Here is a 24,074-nt window from a genome sequence, read left to right as displayed (position 1 = left end):
TGCAGTTGTGTCTAAAAAACACTATTTTGCGCAAACGTATTGTTTTACCCTTAAAGCAGCAATCAGCAGTAGAAACAATAACAAAGCGGCCTCCCTGCCCCTGGTTTGGTAAAAAGCTGAAGGACGGGGCAGGAGAAATTGAGTCACTCTCAAACTCATAGACAGAGCTGTGAATGCAAGGATTGACCATCCATGATATCAAAATTATAGTTTTAACCACGTTTTGAGGTTAAAAACATTGGAGTAAAACAAGGTTATATGTTGGGGTCTGACAGTTGAACTAAGCTAACATTACTGTTTAGACTTACTAAACAGTAAGCCCCAAGATGGCGTATTGAATACACAGCGGTGCAAATCACCTCAAGATAAAAACATAATATTCAATATCAGTAAGTTAGACTAAATATTAGCACTTCATATATTCGCGGGTAATAACATTCAATCTGGATAATAACACAAAACAAATCCTAAGGCTAGAGAAATGTATCGACAAATATTACAACAACAAGCAACACAGAATCAATCTCCAAGAGAAAACGCGACTGCTCGACGGATACAGATGATTTATGCTTTTCACCACTGGGACTGGTAAGTGTGGAAAGCGACCTGTTGAAGTCGATAAATGACAAACTGGGCATACTAGAGTTGGCCAGTATTGATGTAAAAGAGAACGATACAAAAAAACTAAAAGGGACAGTCACTAAGATAGAAACGGACGATAAGGAACTTAAAAAGGAGAATAACTTTCTGAGAGAAGCCTTACTAGACATAAAAACTAGATCGATGAGAGAAAATCTGGTACTTACGGGTATCCAAGAAAAAGAAGGAGAGGTTATCGAAAATATTGTGAAGGACTTACAGCACTTCAAATCCCACTCTAGGCTGTCGATAAAATTCAACTCGAACGTGTACACCGTTTCGGACAAAAAGGACAGAGATATGAGCGTCCAATCGTTGCCAAATTTGCTTTCTTTAAGGATAAAGTAGTGGCACGAAAATAGGCTTGAATGATCAGTTCCCGAGGGATATTGCAGAACTGTGCAAAGTTCTGTACCCAATCTTCAAGGAAAATAGATTAAAAGGGAAGCGTGTTGCTCTCGTTGTCGATAAACTGTATATTGACAACCAAATGTTCCGCGACATAAAGACCACTCCATGGCTATTCTGAAAGTCCTAATAGAGGAGTCGAATAATGGAACACCCAATACTAGCCATGGTAGGGATTGTAATAATAAAGCACATTTAGAGTATTTAGAGTATTTTATAAAGGGATACGACGGTATTACAAGAAAAGATAACAAGCAAATAATACATCTTCAAATACAACTAATTAGAACACAAGTACTCAATCAACATAGTGGAGATAAAAACATAGCAAACAGAAGACATACAGTGGGGAGAACAAGTATTTGATACACTGCCGATTTTGCAGGTTTTCCTACTTACAAAGCATGTAGAGGTCTGTAATTCTTATCATAGGTACACTTCAACTGTGAGAGACGGAATCTAAAACAAAAATCCAGAAAATCACAATGTATGATTTTTAAGTAATTAATTTGCATTTTATTGCATGACATAAGTATTTGATCACCTACCAACCAGTAAGAATTCCGGCTCTCACAGACCTGTTAGTTTTTCTTTAAGAAGCCCTCCTGTTCTCCACTCATTACCTGTATTAACTGCACCTGTTTGAACTCGTTACCTGTATAAAAGACACCTGTCCACACACTCAATCAAACAGACTCCAACCTCTCCACAATGGCCAAGACCAGAGAGCTGTGTAAGGACATCAGGGATAAAATTCTAGACCTGCACAAGGCTGGGATGGGCTACAGGACAATAGGCAAGCAGCTTGGTGAGAAGGCAACAACTGTTGGCGCAATTATTAGAAAAAGGAAGAAGTTCAAGATGACGGTCAATCACCCTCGGTCTGGGGCTCCATGCAAGATCTCACCTCGTGGGGCATCAATGATCATGAGGAAGGTGAGGAATCAGCCCAGAACTACACGGCAGGACCTGGTCAATGACCTGAAGAGAACTGGGACCACAATCTTAAAGAAAACCATTAGTAACACACTACGCCGTCATGGATTAAAATCCTGCAGCGCACGCAAGGTCCCCCTGCTCAAGCCAGCGCATGTCCAGGCCCGTCTGAAGTTTGCCAATGACCATCTGGATGATCCAGAGGAGGAATGGGAGAAGGTCATGTGGTCTGATGAGACAAAAATAGAGCTTTTTGGTCTAAACGCCACTCGCCGTGTTTGGAGGAAGAAAAAGGATGAGTACAACCCCAAGAACACCATCCCAACCGTGAAGCATGGCGGTGGAAACACCATTCTTTGGGGATGCTTTTCTGCAAAGGGGACAGGACGACTGCACCGTATTGAGGGGAGGATGGATGGGGCCATGTATCGCAAGATCTTGGCCAACAACCTCCTTCCCTCAGTAAGAGCATTGAAGATGGCCAGTCTCCAGACCTGAACCCAATAGAAATTCTTTGGAGGGAGCTGAAAGTCCGTATTGCCCAGCAACAGCCCCGAAACCTGAAGGATCTGGAGAAGGTCTGTATGGAGGAGTGGGCCAAAATCCCTGCTGCAGTGTGTGCACACCTGGTCAAGACCTACAGGAAACGTATGATCTCTGTAATTGCAAAGAAAGGTTTCTGTACCAAATATTAAGTTCTGCTTTTCTGATGTATCAAATACTTATGTCATGCAATAAAATGCAAATTAATTACTTAAAAATCATACAATGTGATTTTCTGGATTTTTGTTTTAGATTCCGTCTCTCACAGTTGAAGTTAACCTATGATAAATTACAGACCTCTACATGCTTTGTAAGTAGGAAAACCTGCAAAATTGGCAGTATATCAAATACTTGTTCTCCCCACTGTATATGGCAGCGACTCAATCAAGCTAGTCGTCTTGACTTCTTTCTTATGTCATTCTCGTTGGCACCTAAAGTTGAAAAAGTGTTGATAGGGGACAGAATGCGGTCGGACCATCATATAATTGGCATATACAGTTGAAGTCGGAAGTTCACATACACTTAGGTTGGAGTCATTAAAACTTGTTTTTCAACCACTCCACAAATTTCTTGTTAACAAACTATAGTTTTGGCAAGTCGGTTAGGACATCTACTTTGTATATGACACAAGTAATTTTACAACAAAAAAAATTACAGACAGATTATTTCACTTATAATTCACTGTATCACAATTCCAGTGGGTCAGAAGTTTATATACACTAAGTTGACTGTGCCTTTAAACAGCTTGGAAAATTCCAGAAAATGATGTCATGGCTTTAGAAGCTTCTGATAGGCTAATTGACATAATTTGAGTCAATTGGAGGTGTACCTGTGGATGTCTTTCATGGCATACCTTCAAACTCAGTGCATTTTTGCTTGACATCATGGGAAAATCAAAAGAAATCAGCCAAGACCTCAGAAAAAAAATTATAGACCTCCACAAGTCTGGTTCATCCTTGGGAGCAATTTCCAAACGCCTGAAGGTACCACATTAATCTGTACAAACATTAGTACGCAAGTATAAACACCATGGGACCACGCAGCCATCTTTCCGCTCAGGAAGGAGACGCGTTCTGTCTCCTAGAGATGATGCTGGAGGAAACGGTTACAAAAGTATCTATATCCACAATAAAACTAGTCCTATATCGACATAACCTGAAAGGCCGCTCAGCAAGGAAGAAGCCACTGCTCCAAAACCGCCATAACAAAGACAGACTACGGTTTGCAACTGCACATGGGGACAAAGATCGTACTTTTTTGGAGAAATGTCCTCTGGTCTGATGAAACAAAAATAGAACTGTTTGGCCTAAAGTAAATTTGTGGGCAGAACTGAAAAAGCGTGTGCGAGCAAGGAGGCCTATAAACCTGTCTCAGTTACACCAGCTCTGTCAGGAGGAATGAGCCAAAATTCACCCAACTTATTGTGGGAAGCTTGTGGAAGGCTACCCGAACTGTTTGACCCAAGTTAAACAATTTAAAGACAATGCTACCAAATACTAATTGAGTGTATGTAAACTTCTGACCCACTGGGAATGTGATGAAAGAAATAAAAGCAGAAATAAATAATGCTCTCTACTATTATTCTGACATTTCACATTCTGAAAATAAAGTGGTGATCCTAACTGACCTAAAACAGGGAATTTTTACTAGGATTAAATGTCAGGAATTGTGAAAAACTGAGTTGAAATTTATTTGGCTAAGGTGTATGTAAACTTACGACTTCAACTGTACATTACTCTTACTGAATTTCCACGTGGGCGAGGATATTGACATTTTTATCAAAGCTTATTGGATGATAACTTGTTTTTAACTAGGACAGAGTAATTTATAACAGATTTTTTCCGACATAACATAGGTACAGCAAATCCCCTTATTATATGGGACGCCTTTAAATGTGCCTTTAGAGGCCATGCAATTCAGTACTCATCTCGAAAACAAAAGCAATTTAGGTCAAAAGAGTCCGTACTAACAAAGGAAATAGAAGGTCTAACAGAACAGATAGATAGCAATAAAAACTGTAACATAGAGACTCAGAATAAATTAGAGGAAAAACTCAAAGAAATGGAGAAAGTTATTCAAGAAAGATCAAGTGTAATATATTATAAAAATAAAGCAAACTGGATGGAATATGGGGAAAAATGCACCAAATAATTTTTTAATCTTCAACATAGTAATGCTACCAAAAATAATTGACTGAAACTGGTTACAAATGACAGTCACCCATGATTCACCACATGATATTTTGAAGGAGGAAGCAAAGTACTTTAAGCATATGTTTTCGTTTCAGTCGCCTCCATCTCCTCTAACTGAAGCTAATTGCAGAGATGATGTTGTATTGATAATGTAAAATTAACAGCCATACAGAAAGACTCATGTGAAGGTGAAATTACAGAGGAGGAACTTCTGGAGGCAATTAAAGACTTTAAGTCCGGGAAAACTCCAGGGTTGGATGGCATACCAGTCGAGGTATACCAAACCTTTTTTGATATACTCAGAGGACCGTTATTAGCATGTTTTAACCACTCCTATGTAAATGGTAGATTATCAGACACTCAAGAAGAAGGTCTGATTTCATTATTACTGAAACAGGATACAAGTGAAAAATATAAAGATCCAGTCTATTAAAAAAATTGGAGGCCCCTTACACTTCAGTGTTGTGATGCAAAAATTCGAGCAAAATGTATAGCGCATAGAATTAAAAAGGTATTGTCGGACATTATTAATTCTAATCAGACAGGTTTTTTTTACATGGACGATACATTGGCGATAATATAAGGCAAGTACTGGAAACAATAGAACACTATGAAAAATCTGGGAAACCAGGCCTGCTATTCATAGCAGACTTTGAAAAGGCATTTGATAAAGTACGACTGGGGTTTATATATAAATGCCTGGGAGCATTTCAATGTTGGAGAATCTCTTATAAAATGGGTTAAAATCATATATAGAAACCCTAGGTGTAAAATAGTAAATAATGGCTATTTCTCTGAAAGTTTTAAACTGTCAAGAGGAGAGAAACAAGGTTGTCCACTATCGGCATATCTATTTATTATGGCCATCGAAATGTTAGCTATTAAAATCAGATTCAACAATAATATCAAGGGATTAGAAATCCAGGGCTTAAAAACAAAGGTGTCATTGTACACGATTCATTTTTTATTTTAAATCCAGAACTTGAATCCCTCCACAGCCTCAAAGAGGATCTAGATACATTTTCTAACCTCTCTGGATTACAACCAAATAATGATAAATGTATTATATTACGTATTGGATCACTAAAAATGTTTTTACATTACCATGTAGTTTACCAATAAAATAGTATGATGGTGATGTGGATATACTCGGAATACATATATTAAATAAATGATCTCACTCCAATACATTTTAATAGAAAGTTAGCAAAAATAGATAAGATCTTGCTACCATGGAAAGGTAAATACCTGTCAATTTGTGGAAAAGTCACCCTGATTAACTCTTTAGTATTATCCCAGTTTACCTATTTGCTTATGGTCTTGCCTACGCCTAGCGAACAGTTTTTTTTTTTTATTATATGAGAAATAAATATTCAATTATATTTGGAACAGCAAGCCAGACAAAATTAAACAGGCCTATTTATATAATGAATATGAATTCGGAGGACAGAAATGATTAAATATTAAAGCATTAAACCTATCACTAAAAGCTTCCTTGATCATGTTTGGAAATGTTAGGCGCTTTATGATTCAGAAGACCTTCCTGTACTGACCATGCTCCTCCTCTCTCCTCCTCTCTCCTCTACCTCTGTAGCCCTGGCCTGTCCTCCCAACAGTTCTTACTCCATGTGTGTGAGCTCCTGTCCAGAGACCTGTCTGGGTGTCAACGGCCCCCCTGGCTGCTCCGAGGCGTGTGTGGAGGGGTGTGAGTGTAACCCCGGCTTTATCCTCAGTGACGACAAGTGTGTTCCTGTTAAAGACTGTGGCTGTGTCGACTCCTCCGGAGACTATCATCCTGTGAGTAACACTCCTGTTTTTCACCTAAGTTAATGTTTAATACTGTTTAATCATGTAAATCTCAATGTGACCTCTCTGGTTAAATAAAGGATAAAACAATTAATATATACTTAAGTTGACTTTATGTTTCTTATTGAGCATCAAACTTTCATAATGAGTACCTGATACAAGTAGAAATGAAACTACATTTAAGTCATTTAGCAGACTAACAGTAATGAGTGCACACATTTTTATACTGTTTTGTGTACTAGTCCCCCATGGGACTCGAACCCACAACCCCTGGCGTTGCAAGCGCCATGCTCTACCAACTGAGCTACACTGGACTACACTCATGTTAAATCATCTGAATGACAATAAAAGACAGTACTACTGTACACAGTCGTGTAGACTCACCATGATGTGTGTGTTTCAGGTGGGTGAAGACTGGTACCTGGAGGGCTGTAAGGAGAAGTGTGTGTGTCTGGGAGGGGGGGTGATACAGTGTCACAACACCACCTGCACCCCGACAGAGAGCTGTGGCCTGCAGGACGGGGAGTACGGATGCCACCCACTGGGTACTATGCAGTTATATGATTTACAACACACATGAATTACAACACACATGAATTACAAAACACAGGATTTACAACACACAGGATTTACAACACACATTCATTACAACACACAGGATTTACAACACACATGAATTACAACACACATGAATTACAACACACAGGATTTACAACACACATGAATTACAACACACAGGATTTACAACACACATGAATTACAACACACAGGATTTACAACACACATAAATTACAACACACATGAATTACAACACACGTGAATTACAACACACATGAATTACAACACACAGGATTTACAACACACATGAATTACAACACACAGGATTTACAACACACATGAATTACAACACACATGAATTACAACACACAGGATTTACAACACACAGGATTTACAACACACATGATTTACAACACACATGAATTACAACACACAGGATTTACAACACATAAATTACAACACACATTAATTACAACACACGTGAATTACAACACACAGGATTTACAACACACATGAATTACAACACACAGGATTTACAACACACAGGATTTACAACACACATGAATTACAACACACAGGAATTACAACACACAGGATTTACAACACACAGGATTTACAACACACAGGATTTACAACACACATGAATTACAACACACATGATTTACAACACACAGGAATTACAACACACATTAATTACAACACACAGGATTTACAACACACAGGATTTACAACACACATGAATTACAACACACACGGATTCCAACACATGTAACAACATCACAACCACTGATAACCACCACAACTCTCAATAAATTCATTAAACATGATAAACTATAACTTAACTCTACCCTCCATCTCTCCTTCCTCTACCCACAGAAACAGGTATCTGCACCGTACAGGGCGACCCTCACTACACCTCTTTCGATAAGAAGGTACATAACTTCATGGGTTCCTGCTCCTACACCCTCACCAAGCCCTGCAATGAGTCCTCCGGCTTGCCGTATTTCACTGTCGACACCCAGAACGAGCACCGAGGCAGCAACAAGAAGGTGTCGTACGTCCGAGCTGTCATGGTCAAAGTCTACGGGATGACCGTCATCCTGGGAAAGGGACGCAAAATACAGGTGAGGAGGATTATGGGTAGATTAGAGCTACAGTTCAATGTTACCACAATGTTACATTTCCCACGTTTTGTTTATTTATATTTCATTATGCTGCCAAAGTGTCACAAACAGGCATTACAGTGTAGAAGATGGTAGATGGTAATGCCTTAGCCAGTAAAGAAAACCGAAATACATACAAAATTATATTCACTGCTGCACTGTATCGTCAGTTTTTTGTGTGAAGACGTTGAATCAAACTGGTTGCTCCCCGCCCCTCTCCCAGGTCAACGGAACCCTGGTGACACCTCCCGTGACTCTGACCAATGGGGTGAAGATCTACCTGAGCGGGAAGTTTGTTGTGTTGGAGACGACCTTTGGCTTGCGGGTGAGATTCGATGGTAACCACCACGCTGAAGTCACTCTGCCCTCCTCCTACAACGGACTGCTCTGTGGACTCTGTGGTAAGAAGGGTTTATCAACATATAATAATCAATGATGAGTTGATTGACAGATAGGGACACCTACAGTAGTACACCATACAAATCCTTACGATTACAAAGTAATTATTTTAAAAAATCCTAATTGACTGGATAGTGATTCTGTAATTACATTGTATAGAATTTGGTGATTGTCTGTCTAATAGGAAACTTCAATGACCAACCTGGAGATGACAACATCAAGCCAGATGGTAAACCAGCTGGCAACACCAACGAACTAGGAGAGAGCTGGCAGGTGCCCGACGACCGCCCCGAGTGAGTCTCACGCACCTGTTTCCGTTTCTTTTACATTCATGAATTGAATGGTTTTATGTATCCAGTATTTTTCAGGAAGTACTATAGTCTGACCTGGGATACACCTGGGATAGGGTCCTGTGTGGCTCAGTTGGTAGAGCATGGCACTTGCAATACCAGGGTTGTGGGTTTGATTCCAATGGGGGACCAGTACACAAATGTATGCACTCATTACTTACTGTAAGTTTCTCTGAATAAGAGCATCTGCTAAAATGATACCAGAACCAGACTTTTACATGAATCCACTGTTTTGTATCAAATGGGACCTACTACACGTCTGTCTCCATGGAGATTTCATTTCACTCCTCGACAGTGACGTCTTTGACGTTCATCCCTTTCTTTAATCCCTCCATCCCTCTCTCCTTCTCAGCTGTACCCATGGTGGAGGAGAGGAGGAGTGTGATGCCAAGGTGGAGGCAGAGGCTGAGAAACCTACCAGCTGTGGGATGATCAGTGACCCTAACGGTGAGACACACACACACACAAACACACACACACACACACACACACCAGGGGAGGTCAGTGCCGTTTATAATGAGGATTTTTTATTTATTTTTTTCATGAGCATGGCCTTATTTCTATTACTGCATATTGGATGACTGTAATTCATATTCCATTCACCCAGCTCAATGTAACATCGATAGGTTTAGGCTACTACATGACACTCACATTTTCCCTATACCCATCATGAGGTTACTACAACCTAGCCTATGAATGAAAGTTTACAACGTAGGTGCACACAGGTTGAGAGATTTGAGGTGACAGACATTGACATTCAATACCGCCTTGCACACTCTTGCCTGCATCTAGCTTATATAGGGTGTAATCATTAGTCCAACAGTTGCAAACGAGAGTTTCTATTGGACAAATTCAGGTATGTTTATCCCCTGTTTTGTTCCGTTTGCTTCCGTTTAAGAAACGTTTTTCAACAGAATCGGCAGAATGAATACACTCCTGATCACGCGTAAACAGAGTTCACTCTCATGGCAACCGTTGTATTCCTTGTCTTCCCTTCGCTTGTCGACTTCAATGCACAACAAATCAGCTGTATGTGACCAGGCGAAAAAACCTTTCCAAGCCAAGCCTCTACAAACAGCCTACATCGTTGTCACAGTATTAGCTAAAGTAACATCATAGTCAGCATAGCTAATAGAACTAACGTGTTAGTAAACCCGCTACAATCATGCAGTAACGTTACAGTGTACAGTCAGTAAGCAGTTACACCGGCGGGCCCCGGTGGCAATAAATTAGTAATACCAAAAGCTTACCTTGACTTGGAAGAGCTCCAGTGTTGTGTTGGAAAGTCATAGCCAGCTAGCTAACATAGCATCCCTCTGAGCAGGGTGTTTCAGTAGGCTACACTAGCTAGCTGCATTTGCTAGCTAAGTAAGTGAGACGAAATCTCTCCCTCTCTCTCTATTTCTCTGTTGCTTCTGTTCAACTATTGTCTTTCTCTCTCTTTGAGTCAACTACTCATCATATTTTATATACAACAGTGTTAGCTAGCTGTAGCTTATGCTTTCAGTACTAGATTCATTATATGATCCTTTGATTGGGTGGACTACATGTCAGTTCATGCTGCAAGAGCTCTGATAGGCTGGAGGATGTCCTCCGGAAGTTGTCATAATTACTGTGTAAGTCTATGGAAGGGGGTGAGAACCATGAGCCTCCTAGGTTTTGTATTGAAGTCAATGTACCCAGAGGAGGACGGAAGCTAGCTGTCCTCTGGCTACACAATGGTGCTACCCTACAGAGTGCTGTTGAGGCTACTGTAGACCTTAATTGCAAAATAGTGTTATTTGGTGACGTGATTATATTTAGTATCGTTTTATCTAAAAATGATACTTTTTTTTATGTTTTACAATTCTTATTTTTATGAAATTCACTGAGGAGGATGGTCCTCCCCTTCCTCCTCTGAGGAGCCTCCACTGACACACACACACACACACAGACAAAGACACTCCCAAGTGGCGCAGTGGTCTAAGGCACTGCATCGCAGTGCTAGCTGTGCCACTAGAGATCCTGGTTCGTATCCAGGCTCTGTCGTAGCCGGCCGCGACCGGGAGACCCATGGGGCGACGCACAATTGGCCCAGCGTCGTCCAGGGTAGGGGAGGGAATGGCCGGCAGGGATGTAGCTCAGTTGGTAGAGCATGGCATTTGCAACACCAGAGTTGTGGGTTCGATTCCCACGGGGGACCAGTATGAAAAATAAAAAAATAATGTAGACAGTGATTTAAAGAAAATGCTCAAACATACTTTCTTTCACCAAAGCTGTTACGTAAAATATACTAGACACAACTTGTAATGTATATTTCAGTCTCCCCCTTCACTAAAACCGTATCTCTGTCATTCTCCATTGTGTCCCAGGTATCTTTAAGCCGTGCCACGCGGTGGTTCTCCCCAACATCTACCAGGAGAACTGTGTGTATGACCAGTGTGCTACAGGAGGGGAGACGGTGGCTCTGTGCCAGGCTATAGAGAGCTATGCTGACCTGTGTGCCTTGGCTGGAGTGCCCATCGCATGGAGGAACAACACCTTCTGTCGTAAGTCACACACACACACACACACACCTGTCGTAAGTCACACACACTCACACACACCTGTCGTAAGTCACACACCAAGAAACAGTCTTTACAACTTTACCTTCTGTTGTAACACACACACCTGTGTCTTCTCTATGTAAAACACTAGGCTGTGCTTCTACTAAGAAACCTGTCAATGTACTGTAACATACTGTAACTGTATGTTACCGTACCTGTATGTTACTGTATTTGTTTGTTACCGTAACTGTTTGTTACTGTAACTGTATGTTACTGTAACTGTATGTTACCGTACCTGTATGTCCTTGAAGGGTTAGAAAGCAGCAGCACTGTGAAAGTGGCAAGGATCAGTCTCAGTATCAATACATAACCCCCCCCCCAGGGAAAGTTAGACACCATCATACTACCTTTATTGAGATTAACCAACATGTCCTCCATCTCTCCCCCCAGCTCTGAAGTGTCTCCCAGGAAGCCACTACGAGCCCTGTGGTAACGCCTGTCCCTCCAGCTGTCAGAACCCTACTTTCAACTCCACCTGTACCCAGCCCTGCGTAGAGGGGTGTGTGTGTGACCCCGGAATGATCCTCAGCGGGGACAAGTGTGTCCCACCCAGCCAGTGTGGCTGCACCGACGAGGATAACAACTATAGACCGGTAAGCAAGATAGTCACCGTTTTTTATCGTTGCTTTCACAGAAGTCAATACGATGACCTGGAACTCATGGGAATAATGTTAGCTAGAGTTCAAGTCGTCACATAAACCGTTTGAAATAGTTTTAGTTTTAGTCTCTGTTTGCAAAAGCACAGCTTAGCTTTTAGTACTCTACATTTGTCAGACTATGTTTAAGGCTAGCTCGTATTCCTGTGGCAGATTTGTATGTGTCTAATGTTTATGTCTGTGTGTTTCCTAGGTGGGAGACAGTTGGTTCACTGAGCTGGACTGTTCGGAGCGTTGTAAGTGTAACCCTGGCAACAACATCACCTGTGAGCCGTGGCAGTGTAGCCCCGCCCAGGAGTGTAAGGTGTTGGAGGGAGAGCTGGGATGTGTCTCAACAGGTAAATACCACACCTACTTTTAGGCCCTTAACACTAAATACCACACCCACTTTTAGGCTATTAACACTTAACACATAAGAAGTGATTTAATTATCAGGCTCAGTTGTCATTGTTCTACATTTCAGACCTTTTACTGGGACAAAAAATGTAATTGATAGTTCATTTCTTTTAGCCCATCAAACTCAGCAACACTCTGAGAATTCAGTATCTCTGTCCGTTCTATAGGTTTGGCTGTGTGTCATGTGTCTGGAGATCCTCACTACTACACCTTTGACGGTGTTATGCACACCTTTATGGGTACCTGTACCTACACCCTGGTAGAGGTGAGTAAAGTCATCCTCTCATCTCTCTCTCTCTCCCTCCATCCATCCCTCCATCCCCATCTCTCTCTCTCTCCCTCCATCCATCCCTCCATCCCATCTCTCTCTCTCTCTCTCCCTCCATCCATCCCTCCTTCCCCATCTCTCTCTCTCTCTCTCTCTCTCTCTCTCCCTCCATCCATCCCTCCATCCCCATCTCTCTCTCTCTCCCTCCATCCATCCCTCCATCCCATCTCTCTCTCTCTCTCTCCCTCCATCCATCCCTCCTTCCCCATCTCTCTCTCTCTCTCTCTCTCTCTCTCTCTCTCTCCCTCCATCCATCCCTCCATCCCCATCTCTCTCTCTCTCCCTCCATCCATCCCTCCATCCCCATCTCTCTCTCTCTCCCTCCATCCATCCCTCCATCCCCATCTCTCTCTCTCTCTCTCTCCATCCATCCCTCCATCCCCATCTCTCTCTCTCTCCCTCCATCCATCCCTCCATCCCCAACTCTCTCTCTCTCTCGCTCTCTCCATCCCTCCCTCCATCCCATCTCTCTCTCTCTCTCTCTCTCTCTCTCTCTCTCTCTCTCTCTCTCTCTCTCTCTCTCTCTCTCTCCATCCATCCATCCCCATCGCTCTCTCTCTCTCCCTCATCCATCCCTCCATCTCCATCTCCATCTCTCTCTCTCCCTCCATCCATCCCTCCATCCCATCTCTCTCTCTCTCCCTCCACCCATCCCTCCATCCCCATCTCTCTCTCTCTCTCTCCCGCCATCCCCATCGCTCTCTCTCTCTCTCTCTCTCCCTCCATCCATCCCTCCATCCCCATCTCTCTGTCTCTCTCTCTCTCCCTCCATCCATCCCTTCATCCCCATCTCTCTCCCACGCTCCCTCTGTGTAACTGATCTCTCTCTCCCTCCATCCCTCTCTCTCTCTCTCTCTCTCTCTCTCTCTCTCTCAGGTGTGTAGGTCCACCAAGGTAACTCCGTTCACTATTGTGGCGAAGAATGAGGAGCGCGGCCAACCAGAGGCGTCGTACGTGCACTCTGTTACGGTCTACCTTCCCAACGCCAATGTCACGCTACAGAAGAGCCACAGAGTTCTGGTGAGATGGAGGGAGGGAGGCCTTGGGGATGGAGGGAGGGAGGGAGGGAGGGAGGCCTTGGGGAGTATATATTACTGTTAGCTATTAATCAGATTTCCCAGAAAGTACAGCAGTTCTCTGCTTTGTCAACTTGTTTTAGTCAGATAGTAGAGTTACCGTTATGGTATTGGTCATTATTCATCATCAATAATCACTATTCTCCTCTCTATGAAGCTGGCAGTGGAGACAGGGGAGACAGGGGATTAGGTGGAGACAGGTGAGACAGGGGAGACAGGGGAGGCAGAGGAGACAAGGGAGGCAGAGGAGACAAGGGAGGCAGAGGAGACAAGGGAGGCAGAGGAGACAAGGGAGGCAGAGGAGACAAGGGAGACAGGGGAGGCAGGGGAGGCAGGGGAGGCAGAGGAGACAGGGGAGACAGGGGAGGCAGGGGAGACAAGAGAGGCAGGAGAGACAGGGGAGGCAGAGGAGACAGGGGAGGCAGTGGAAGCATGGGAGACAAGAGAGACAGGGGAGACAGGGGAGGCAGAGGAGACAGGGGAGGCAGGGGAGACAGGGGAGGCAGGGGAGACAGGGGAGACAGGGGAGGCAGGGGAGGCAGGGGAGGCAGAGGAGACAGGGGAGGCAGGGGAGACAGGGGAGGCAGGGGAGACAGGGGAGACAGGGGAGGCAGGGGAGACAGGGGAGGCAGAGGAGACAGGGGAGACAGGGGAGGCAGGGGAAACAGTGGAGGCAGGGGGGTTTGCCTGTACTAAAACATTGTTTCTAGGGGTGCTAATGGAGGTGGCCTATTCTAGAGGGGGCTTCAGCACCGGCAAGCCCCTCCCTGGAACCGCCCATGGAAGCTGTGATGGTCTAGTTTGATAAACAACAACCCATAAGCCTTATAATTGATTATTGATCACCACTAATAACCTCCTCTTTCTCCCTCTCCCCTCTATCTCCCCCCCCCTCCTCTCCAGTTGAATGGGCACAGGGTGCGTACTCCTCTGTCGATCGGTGTGGCCGGGGCCAGGGTCTTGAGTAGTGGTGTCTACAGTCTGCTGGACACTGACTTTGGACTGAAGGTCAAGTTTGATGGAGTCCACCACCTGGAGATCACCATCCCTGGAGAATACTTCAACAAGGTACATACGACTGGACCCAACTATTATAATGTTACTGAATGATAATACATATAATCTAACTAATAATGATGGTAAAAGTAAGCCTCTTTCACAAAAACATGTAATTTGCAGTCTTCAAATCAAATCAAATACAGTTTTATTGTCACATGCCCCGAATACAACAGATGTAGACCTACCGTGAAATGCTTACTTACGAACCCTTAACCAACAATGCAACGTTTTTAAAAAGTAAGTAAGAAAAATGTGCTAAATAAAATAAAGTAAAATAGTAACACAAAAAAATGTGAAGTGTCAAGGAATGTGTGTGTGTGTGTATGTGTGTGTGTGTGTGTGTGTGTGTGTGTGTGTGTGTGTGTGTGTGTGTGTGTGTGTGTGTGTGTGTGTGTGTGTGTGTGTGTGTGTGGTTCAGTGAGTGTACATGGAGCCTGATATAAAAACAATTAAATATAAAAAAAACATAATAATAAAATAAGGGGGTGAATGTAAATAGTCCGGGTAGCCATGTGATTAACTGTTCAGCAGTCTTATGGCTTGGGTGTAGAAGCTGGAGTGATATGGACACCAAGGAACTTGAAGCTCTCGACCCTCCTTTTCCTGTAGTCCACACGATCAGCTCCTTTGTCTTGCTCGCGTTGAGGGAGAGGTTGTTGTCCTGGCACCACACTGCCAAGTTTTTGACCTCCTCCCTATAGGCTGTCTCAACTTAATGATGGTGTTGGAGTCGTGCGTGGCCACATAGTCGTCGGTGAACAGGGAGTAGAGGAGGGGACTAAGCACGCACCCCTGAGGGGCCCCTGTGTTGAGGGTCAGCGTAGCGGATGTGTTGTTACCTACCTTCACCACCTGGGGGCGGCCCGTCAGGAAGTCCAGGATCCAGTTGCAGAGGGAGGTGTTCAGTCCCAGGGTCCTGAACCTAGTGATGAGCTTGGAGGGCACTATGGTGTTAAAAGCTGAGCTGTAATCAATGAACAGCATTCTCACGTAGGTGTTCCTTTTGTCCAGGTGGGAAAGGGTAGTGTGGAGTGCAACAGAAATTGCGTTATCTGTGGATCTGTTGGGGCAGTATGCGAATTGGAGTGGGTCCAGGGTTTCTGGGATGATGGTGTTGATGTGAGCCATCCTTTCAAAGCATTTCATGGCTACAGATGTCAGTGATAGTCATTTAGACAGGTTACCTTCGCTTTTTTGGGCACAGGGACTATGGTGGTCTGCTTGAAACATGTAGGTATTACAGACTGGGTCAGGGAGAGGTTGAAAATGTCAGTGATGACACTTGCCAGCTGGTCAGCGCATGCTCTGAGTATGCGTCCTGGTAATCCGTCTGGTAATCTTCTACATTATACGGTGACAGATGGATGATCAAATGGATGATACTTTTCTCTGCCTTGTCACTCATCACAGATATATCCATTCTGTTTGTTATACAAACTTCACTCTTAATGTATATCTTCAGTCAGTGTCAATACTCACACCTCTCTCTCTCTCTCTCTCTCTCTCTCTCTCTCTCTCTCTCTCTCCATATCTCTCCAGGTGTGTGGTATGTGTGGTAACTTCAACATGAACTCGTCTGATGACAACCTGAAACCAGACGGAAAGCTGGCCAAGGACGTGATAGAACTGGGCAACAGCTGGAAGTCAGAGGGAGACTCAGACCCAGGGTCAGTCACCTTTGACCTCTTACCTTTTTCTTTCTAGAGCTGTTTCTTGGTCAGGTCATGTGGTACACCTGAATGAGAAGGATTCATATACAAGAACAAACTCACGTTCCCCCACATTGCTGATATGTAGATATCCATCTCTGTAGATATATTCTCCTCCCTTTCTCTACCACAGACATGGAACTCTATTCCACATCAAGTAACTCATGCAAGCAGTAAAATTAGATTTTTAAAAACTGATAAAAATACACCTTATGGAACAGCGGGGACTGTGAAGCAACACAAACATAGACACAGACACATGCATACACACACACGATAATATACACACTATACACACACGTACACATGGATGTTGTGTTGTAGATATGTGGTAGTAGAGTAGAGGCCTGAGGGCACACACTTAATATGTTGTGAAATCTGTTCTGAATGTATTGTAATGTTTAAAAAATTTGTATAACTGCCTTAATTTTGCTGGACCCCAGGCAGCAGCTAATGGGGATCCATAATAAATACAAATACATCCCTCTCTCCTTCCATCCATCCAACCCATCTTTCTCTCTCTCTTCATCCCTCCAGGTGCTCGCCAGATGAGCGTCCCAGCATCCACCCCAACTGCACGGCAGAAGAAGAGAAACAGTACGAGACCCTGTGTTCTTCTATCATCCTCGGAGACAAGTTCAAGCCCTGCCACTCTTTACTGCCCCCGGAGGCCTTTCTGGGGAACTGCGTGTATGACATGTGTGAATACGATGGCATGCAGGCCACACTGTGTGATAACGTGGAAGCATACGCACAAGCCTGTCAGTCAGCCGGGGTTACCATCAGCTGGAGGAACAATACATTCTGTCGTAAGTGAAGATGGGAAAAGGGAGGAGGGGAGGGGAGGTGGAGAGAGAGGGGGAGGGGAGGTGGGAGGGATGAGGGAGGGGAGGTGGAGAGAGAGAGAGGGGGAGTGAGGTGGGAGGGAGAGAGGGGGAGGGAGGGGAGGTGGAGAGAGAGGGGGAGGGAGGTGGGAGGGATGAGGGAGGAAGAGAGGGGGGGGAGGTGGAGAGAGAGGGGGAGGGAGGAGGGATGGAGAGAGGGGGAGGGAGGGGAGGGGAGGTGGAGAGAGAGGGGGAGGGAGGTGGGAGGGAGAGAGTTGGAGAGAGAGGGAGGGGAGGTGGAGAGAGAGGGAGGGGAGGTGGAGAGGGTGGGAGGGAGGGAGGGAGGGAGGGGCAAAGGGAGGTGGGGAGAGGGAGGGTATGATATTATGTACCAAGAATATATTGAACAAACGTCATGTGTTGTGTTGTGGTTGTCTTCTAACCTCTCTCTCCCCCCTCCTCTCCCTCCTCCAGCCCTGCCGTGCCCCCCCAATAGCCACTACTCTGACTGCACGGCCCCCTGCCCCCCCACCTGCTCTGACCTGTTCCCTACGCACTGCTACCAGCCCTCCACCACCTGCGTTGAGGGGTGCCAGTGTAATGCAGGGTTCGTCCTCAGTGATGTGCAGTGTGTTCCTCTGGCCAAGTGTGGATGTGTGGACAGAGTGGGAGAGTACCATGATGTGAGTCTGATTGGTACACATGCACACAGACACACACTCTCACTCACACACAGGCTTCCTCTCATCAGATGATATTACCTCTGTCTGATATTACCTCTAGCTGATATTAACTCTGTCTGATATTAACTCTGTCTGATATTAACTCTAGCTGATATTACCTCTGTCTGATATTACCTCTGTCTGATATGAACTCTGTCTGATATGAACTCTAGCTTATATTAACTCTAGCTGATATTAACTCTGTCTGATATTACCTCTGTCTGATATTAACTCTAGCTGATATTAACTCTAGCTGATATTAACTCTAGCTGATATTACCTCTGTCTGATATTACCTCTGTCTGATATTAACTCTAGCTGATATTAACTCTAGCTGATATTACCTCTGTCTGATATTAACTCTAGCTGATATTAACTCTAGCTGATATTAACTCTAGCTGATATGTCATCAAGTGAGCCTAGCCTACTAAAAACTCAGACTAAAACCTAAACTCAAACTGAAAAATCAAAGTTAGAATGAATTCATTTGGGGAGAAAAAATCAACAGTCAATCAACAGTCAGTCATAATCCTGATGTGTGTGTTTCAGGTGGGAGACTCGTGGTTGACTGACCACTGTGATGACCGGTGTACCTGTAACCTGGGAGGCTCCATAACCTGCTCAGACGTTAAATGTCCCGACAATTCTGTCTGCACTATGGACAAATATGGAGACCTCTACTGCAAACCTGAGAGTAATCCTCCCAATTATACTCCCAATAATACATCCAACTCCACGTGTAGTACTAATAGATATTATTACAGATACTAATACTCAATACTCACAAACCCTGGGCTTATAACAGCCTTATAGTAACATAATATATAGTATCTTGTTGTATGTTACTACCTGCTCATACAGCTTTCCCTTTCCCTCCCACCCCGTCTCCAGAGTTCCACAGGTGTAATATCCAAGGCGACCCCCACTACCGTACGTTCGATGGGCTCAACCACCACTTCCAGGGCCCTTATACCTATACCCTGACCCAGGGTCACGACCTCCCCAACTCACTGGTCGATCTGCAGGTGCGGGGGAAGAACATCCGTCCTGGTGGCAGCAGGAAGGTCTCCTACCTGGATGAGGTGTATGTAGACGTCTACGGAGTCAGCATCCGCTTCCTGCAGAAGAAAGTAGTACTGGTGAGTTGAATGGAAGAACATGTATTTAGATAGAGTGAATGGAAGAGGAGACGAATCCCACGGTATAGTGAGTGCAGCCATTCATTAGCAGGTGCTGGGTTGTTTTTACATAGAAATATTATGTTTTTCAAATGGTGGTTTGAGACCCACTAGTGGATCATTTCCAATGCCTATGAAGGTTTAAGACTGGTTGGATCATCTGTAGAGCCACAACAGCAACATTAGAATACTTTCGGTGGATTATCAATGCATTAAAAAAATTACAATAATAATCTAATCACTTCCGTTCTCCCTGTAGGTGAACGGTGAGCGTGTCGCTCCCCCTCTCAGTCCTAGAGGTGGCCTAACCATCACCATGAACTCTAAGAACGTCCAGCTGGTCGCCGACTTCGGCATGACCGTACGCTTCGACGGCAAGCGGCACGCAGGTGAGAGACTAGAAAGAGACTGCACCAGTCAGTCAGTCACTCCTCCTTCCCTCACTCACTCACTCACGCACTCATTCCCTCCCTCCCTCCCTCCCTCCCTCCCTCCCTCCTTAACAGAGGTGATCCTACCCAGTACGTACAGGGACAGGGTGAGGGGTCTGTGTGGGAACTATGACGGGATCTCCAGGAATGAGTACATGAAACCAGATGGAACCTTGACGCGGAACCTTGAAGAGTTCGGAAACAGCTGGAGGGTGACTGACAGGCAGGGGGCGGAGCTAGTGACATCAGACCTCCCCAAGATGGTGCATCTGCACAGGTGAGAGGGAATCACTGGATTATGTATAAACAGAATAAAAACACATTTCATTCATTAGCTTATTTCTTGGTTCATTAATACATACATTCATAATCTACTATATTTATAAACACAGCCAACAGAAAATAGGTGTGTTTAGATGATTGAGTGTACATACAGTGCATTCGGAAAGTATTCAGACCCCTTATATTTTTCCACATTTTGTTACGTTACAGCCTTATTCTAAAATGGATTAAATTGTTTTTTCCCCTTATCAATCTACTCACAATACCCCATAATGACAAAGCAGAAACAGGTTTAGACATTTTTGCAATTTTATAAAAATTAAAAACTGATATATCAGTTCTACTTCTTCCTCAACCTCTCCTCACCCTCTTCACCCTCCCTAGGCGTGATGTGGAGACAGACCCAGAGACAGGCTTTGAGACAGCAGGTTGTACTGACGCTCAGCTGGCTGAGTTGAATGGTATTAAACAATGTGGAGCCATATCAGACCCTACAGGACCCTTCGCTGCCTGCCATGCACCACTACTGCCCAACAGCTTCCAGGAGTGAGTAGAGAGAGAGAAGTTTGACCCTGTTTATCAAGTGTGTATAGATGTATTTGAACTATCTTGTCGACTCACCGTCTCGTGTGTGTTCTTCCAGGGACTGTTTGTTTGACCTGTGTGCGGATCAGGAAACCGCCTCCCTGCGTTGTGACAGTTATGAGGTGTACGCCCTGGCCTGCCAAGAGGCTGGAGTCAAACTGGGCAACTGGAGACAACAGCTGGGCTGTGGTAAGATACACAGACACACACACACTACTACAGATATGCTATTATACACACACACAAATGCACGCATTTACACGCATATATACAGACACAATCTCACATGTGTGCATGCACACACACACTCACTTGTTCCCTCCCCCCTCTCTTGTTCCCTCCTCTCTCTGTCTCTCTCTCTCTCCCTTTCTCCCCCTCTCTCCCCTCTCTCTCCCCCTCCAGTCCTGAGCTGTGTAGCCAACAGTACCTACTCTGAGTGTATGACCCCTTGCCCCGCCTCCTGCGCTGACCTGGCCGCTCCCTCCGAGTGTGACTTCACAGCCTGTGTTGAGGGGTGCCAGTGTTCCCCAGGGTTCACCATGAGCGGAGGCAGCTGTGTTCCCTACAGCGAGTGTGGCTGCACCTACCTGGATAGATACTACCATGTGAGTTAATATAGTACAATTCAGTAGAATATAGTAAAACTACTTAGTACAGAAGGATACAACAAGTGTGGCTATACCAACCTGGACCGGTACTACCTGGTGGGTTCATTAAGCAATAAGGCCAGAGGAAGTGTCGTATATGGCCATTATACCACGGCTAAGGGCTGTTCTTACGCATGACGCAATGCGGAACCCCTGGATACAGTCCTTAGCCGTGGTATATTGGCCACATACCACAACCCCCCGAGGTGGTCTATTGCTATTATAAACCGGTTACCAACGTAATTAGAATAGTAAAAAGTAACGTTTTGTCATACCCATGGTCTACAGTCTGATATACCACGGCTTTCAGCCAATCAGCATTCAGGCCTCGACCCACCCGGTTTATAATACACGATAAGAGATTAATACTGTAGTGTTGTTTTGTTTGTTGTTAGTTTTTAGTTTTTTTATATTTATTTTATTATTTTATTGTATTTTTCTTCCGTTTTTTAATACTGTAGTGTTTGTTAGCTCTAAAGGCTACGTGTCCAATAACCTTACTCCTCACAGGTCACTGTAGTGCAGTCAGTTGTTGAGATGAAACACAAAATCTGATGACTAAAGTGAATTTAAGAACTGGTGTTGAGACATGATTGAAGGGTGTGGTGTGTATAACCCTGTCTCTTTCCCCTTCCATTTCTCTCTCTCTCTCTCTCTCTCCATCCTTCCATTCCCTCCCTCCCCAGCTTAACGAGAAGTTTGTGACAGAGGACTGTGCCCTGTCCTGTGAGAGTACGCCCTTGGGCGCCGTGTGCCAACCCAAGGGCTGTGCCGACACACACATCTGTACTGTCTTCAACTTCACACGTGACTGCTACAAAAGTGAGTGTGTGAACTGAACATGCATTCGTGCCCTACTAGTTGCAATAAGAACAACTTGAATGTGCAAAATGGACTGCAACATCTTTGATAATAGACTTACCCCTCCACGTTCTGTCTCTCAACTCTCTCTCCCTCTCACTCTCTCCCTCTCTCTCCCTCTCTCTCTCTCTCTCTCTCTCTCTCTCGCTCTCTCTCCCTCTCTCTCTCTCTCTCTCTCTCTCTCTCTCTCTCTCTCTCCCCCTCCCTCTATATCTCCCCTACCCCTTGTCAGAGAGCCCATGTCTGAGTGACCCCTGTCTGAATGATGGTACCTGCTCTGAGATTACAGTAGACTTATTCACCTGTCAGTGTCCAGAGGGTTTCGAGGGCACACTATGCGAGATTGAGAAGACGGAGACCAGTGGAGGCCTGGGTACGTGACTGACTGGAGCTGATACTGTACTATACTGTACTGTACTATACTGTACTGTATTGTACTGTACTGTACTATGCTATGCTATGCTATGCTATGCTATGCTGTACTGTACTAAACTATACTATTATATACTGTACTGTACTGTGCTGTACTGTACTGTGCTATGCCATGCTATGCTATGCTATACTGTACTAAACTGCACTATACTATTCTATACTGTGCTATACTGTACTGTACTGTACTGTGCTATGCTATGCTATGCTATGGTTGTTGCAACTGTCTTCTTCTTCATTGTCCCGCAGATAAGAACACGATCATATTCATCGCAGTCCTGGTGCCTCTGGGAGTCATCATCATAGCACTGATCTGTGTGTTATGCTACAAATGCTGTAGAAAGTAGGCACCGTTCAACAACCCCTAAAACACAACATCCGTCTGTTTATCTCAGTCCTGAGTCAAATCTACTATGTCAACATGAAGTAACCAAAGATCAAATTGATCATAATCCTGACAGTTGACTTTACTGTTCACTATAGAAGACAGAAAAAGCTAATGTCACCTGTCAGTACAGTATATTTCTTCCTTTGTGAATGGATGGTAACTCTCTAAACCATTTTGTGTTTACAGGAACAAACAAAATACGTATTATTGTGACAGCACAGATTCAAGTAAGTGCCTGTCTCAATCTTGCTTAAAATGTATATATATTTTTACTTTCACTTACATTCATTTTTTACCTACTTAGCTAATATTATAGTAATATTATACTTCTTAGCTAATATTATAGTAATATTATACTTCTTAGCTAATATTATCCCAGTAAAACCAGACCAACGATTTAGATGGGCAGGATATATTGAACATAGAACTAGAATGAGTAGAACAGATGTTCCCTATTCAGGCCAATGATGCTATAATGGGTGGACTGGCAGCCAATTTGACAGAGTCAATTATGTGAAGTCGATTATTTTGACACAGAACATGGGAAGCCAGCGAAAGAGAAAAGCACGAGAAAAACATCTGTCCCACGTATTCAGCTGACTTATTGCAGAGGCAAGTGAACCGCATGTTGCTGTGTTATAATTCTATAACCTGAACCCCACTGAAATGATACATACAAGTTTTAAATGTTTTGTCATTTAGCAGACGCTCTTATCCAGAGAAACTTACAGAGCAACTTTTCCATACTTTTCTCGTACTGGTCCCCCGTGGGAATCGAACCAACAACCCTGGTGTTGCAAGCTACCAACTGAGCCACACGGGACTATACTAACCTTAACCTAACTCTTGTTCCTAAATTCAAACCTTTATTAAAATTTTCACACCTATGCCTAAACTTATAGAGGCTTGAAAACAACCTAGTTAT

The 24,074-nt window shown here is 44.0% G+C and overlaps 1 protein-coding gene across 1 annotated transcript in view; it reads left to right on the top strand.

Annotated features, from left to right (window-relative positions):
• The window catches only part of LOC311112674 (IgGFc-binding protein-like), a gene marked incomplete at both ends in the record, with an annotated part of 63,582 nt that overhangs the window by 37,100 nt on the left and 2,408 nt on the right, over window positions 1–24,074 (top strand). The window contains 24 exons of the mRNA XM_084155808.1: window positions 6,313–6,515; window positions 6,928–7,069; window positions 7,959–8,206; window positions 8,469–8,646; window positions 8,829–8,937; window positions 9,347–9,441; window positions 11,346–11,522; window positions 11,970–12,172; window positions 12,429–12,573; window positions 12,799–12,896; window positions 13,836–13,979; window positions 14,939–15,103; window positions 16,634–16,761; window positions 17,341–17,612; window positions 18,102–18,310; window positions 18,898–19,042; window positions 19,240–19,487; window positions 19,786–19,915; window positions 20,033–20,234; window positions 20,624–20,785; window positions 20,883–21,013; window positions 21,227–21,429; window positions 22,158–22,293; window positions 22,565–22,705. Of these exons, the coding sequence (XP_084011934.1) occupies window positions 6,313–6,515; window positions 6,928–7,069; window positions 7,959–8,206; window positions 8,469–8,646; window positions 8,829–8,937; window positions 9,347–9,441; window positions 11,346–11,522; window positions 11,970–12,172; window positions 12,429–12,573; window positions 12,799–12,896; window positions 13,836–13,979; window positions 14,939–15,103; window positions 16,634–16,761; window positions 17,341–17,612; window positions 18,102–18,310; window positions 18,898–19,042; window positions 19,240–19,487; window positions 19,786–19,915; window positions 20,033–20,234; window positions 20,624–20,785; window positions 20,883–21,013; window positions 21,227–21,429; window positions 22,158–22,293; window positions 22,565–22,705 (4,014 nt within the window). The remainder of the gene's footprint in view (window positions 1–6,312; window positions 6,516–6,927; window positions 7,070–7,958; window positions 8,207–8,468; window positions 8,647–8,828; window positions 8,938–9,346; window positions 9,442–11,345; window positions 11,523–11,969; window positions 12,173–12,428; window positions 12,574–12,798; window positions 12,897–13,835; window positions 13,980–14,938; window positions 15,104–16,633; window positions 16,762–17,340; window positions 17,613–18,101; window positions 18,311–18,897; window positions 19,043–19,239; window positions 19,488–19,785; window positions 19,916–20,032; window positions 20,235–20,623; window positions 20,786–20,882; window positions 21,014–21,226; window positions 21,430–22,157; window positions 22,294–22,564; window positions 22,706–24,074) is intronic.

The sequence above is a fragment of the Coregonus lavaretus genome (assembly GCF_964263955.1).
Source record: "Coregonus lavaretus genome assembly, chromosome: 39".
NCBI classification, from domain to species: Eukaryota; Metazoa; Chordata; class Actinopteri; order Salmoniformes; family Salmonidae; genus Coregonus; species Coregonus lavaretus.
This window is presented reverse-complemented; position numbering and strand designations above follow the sequence as displayed.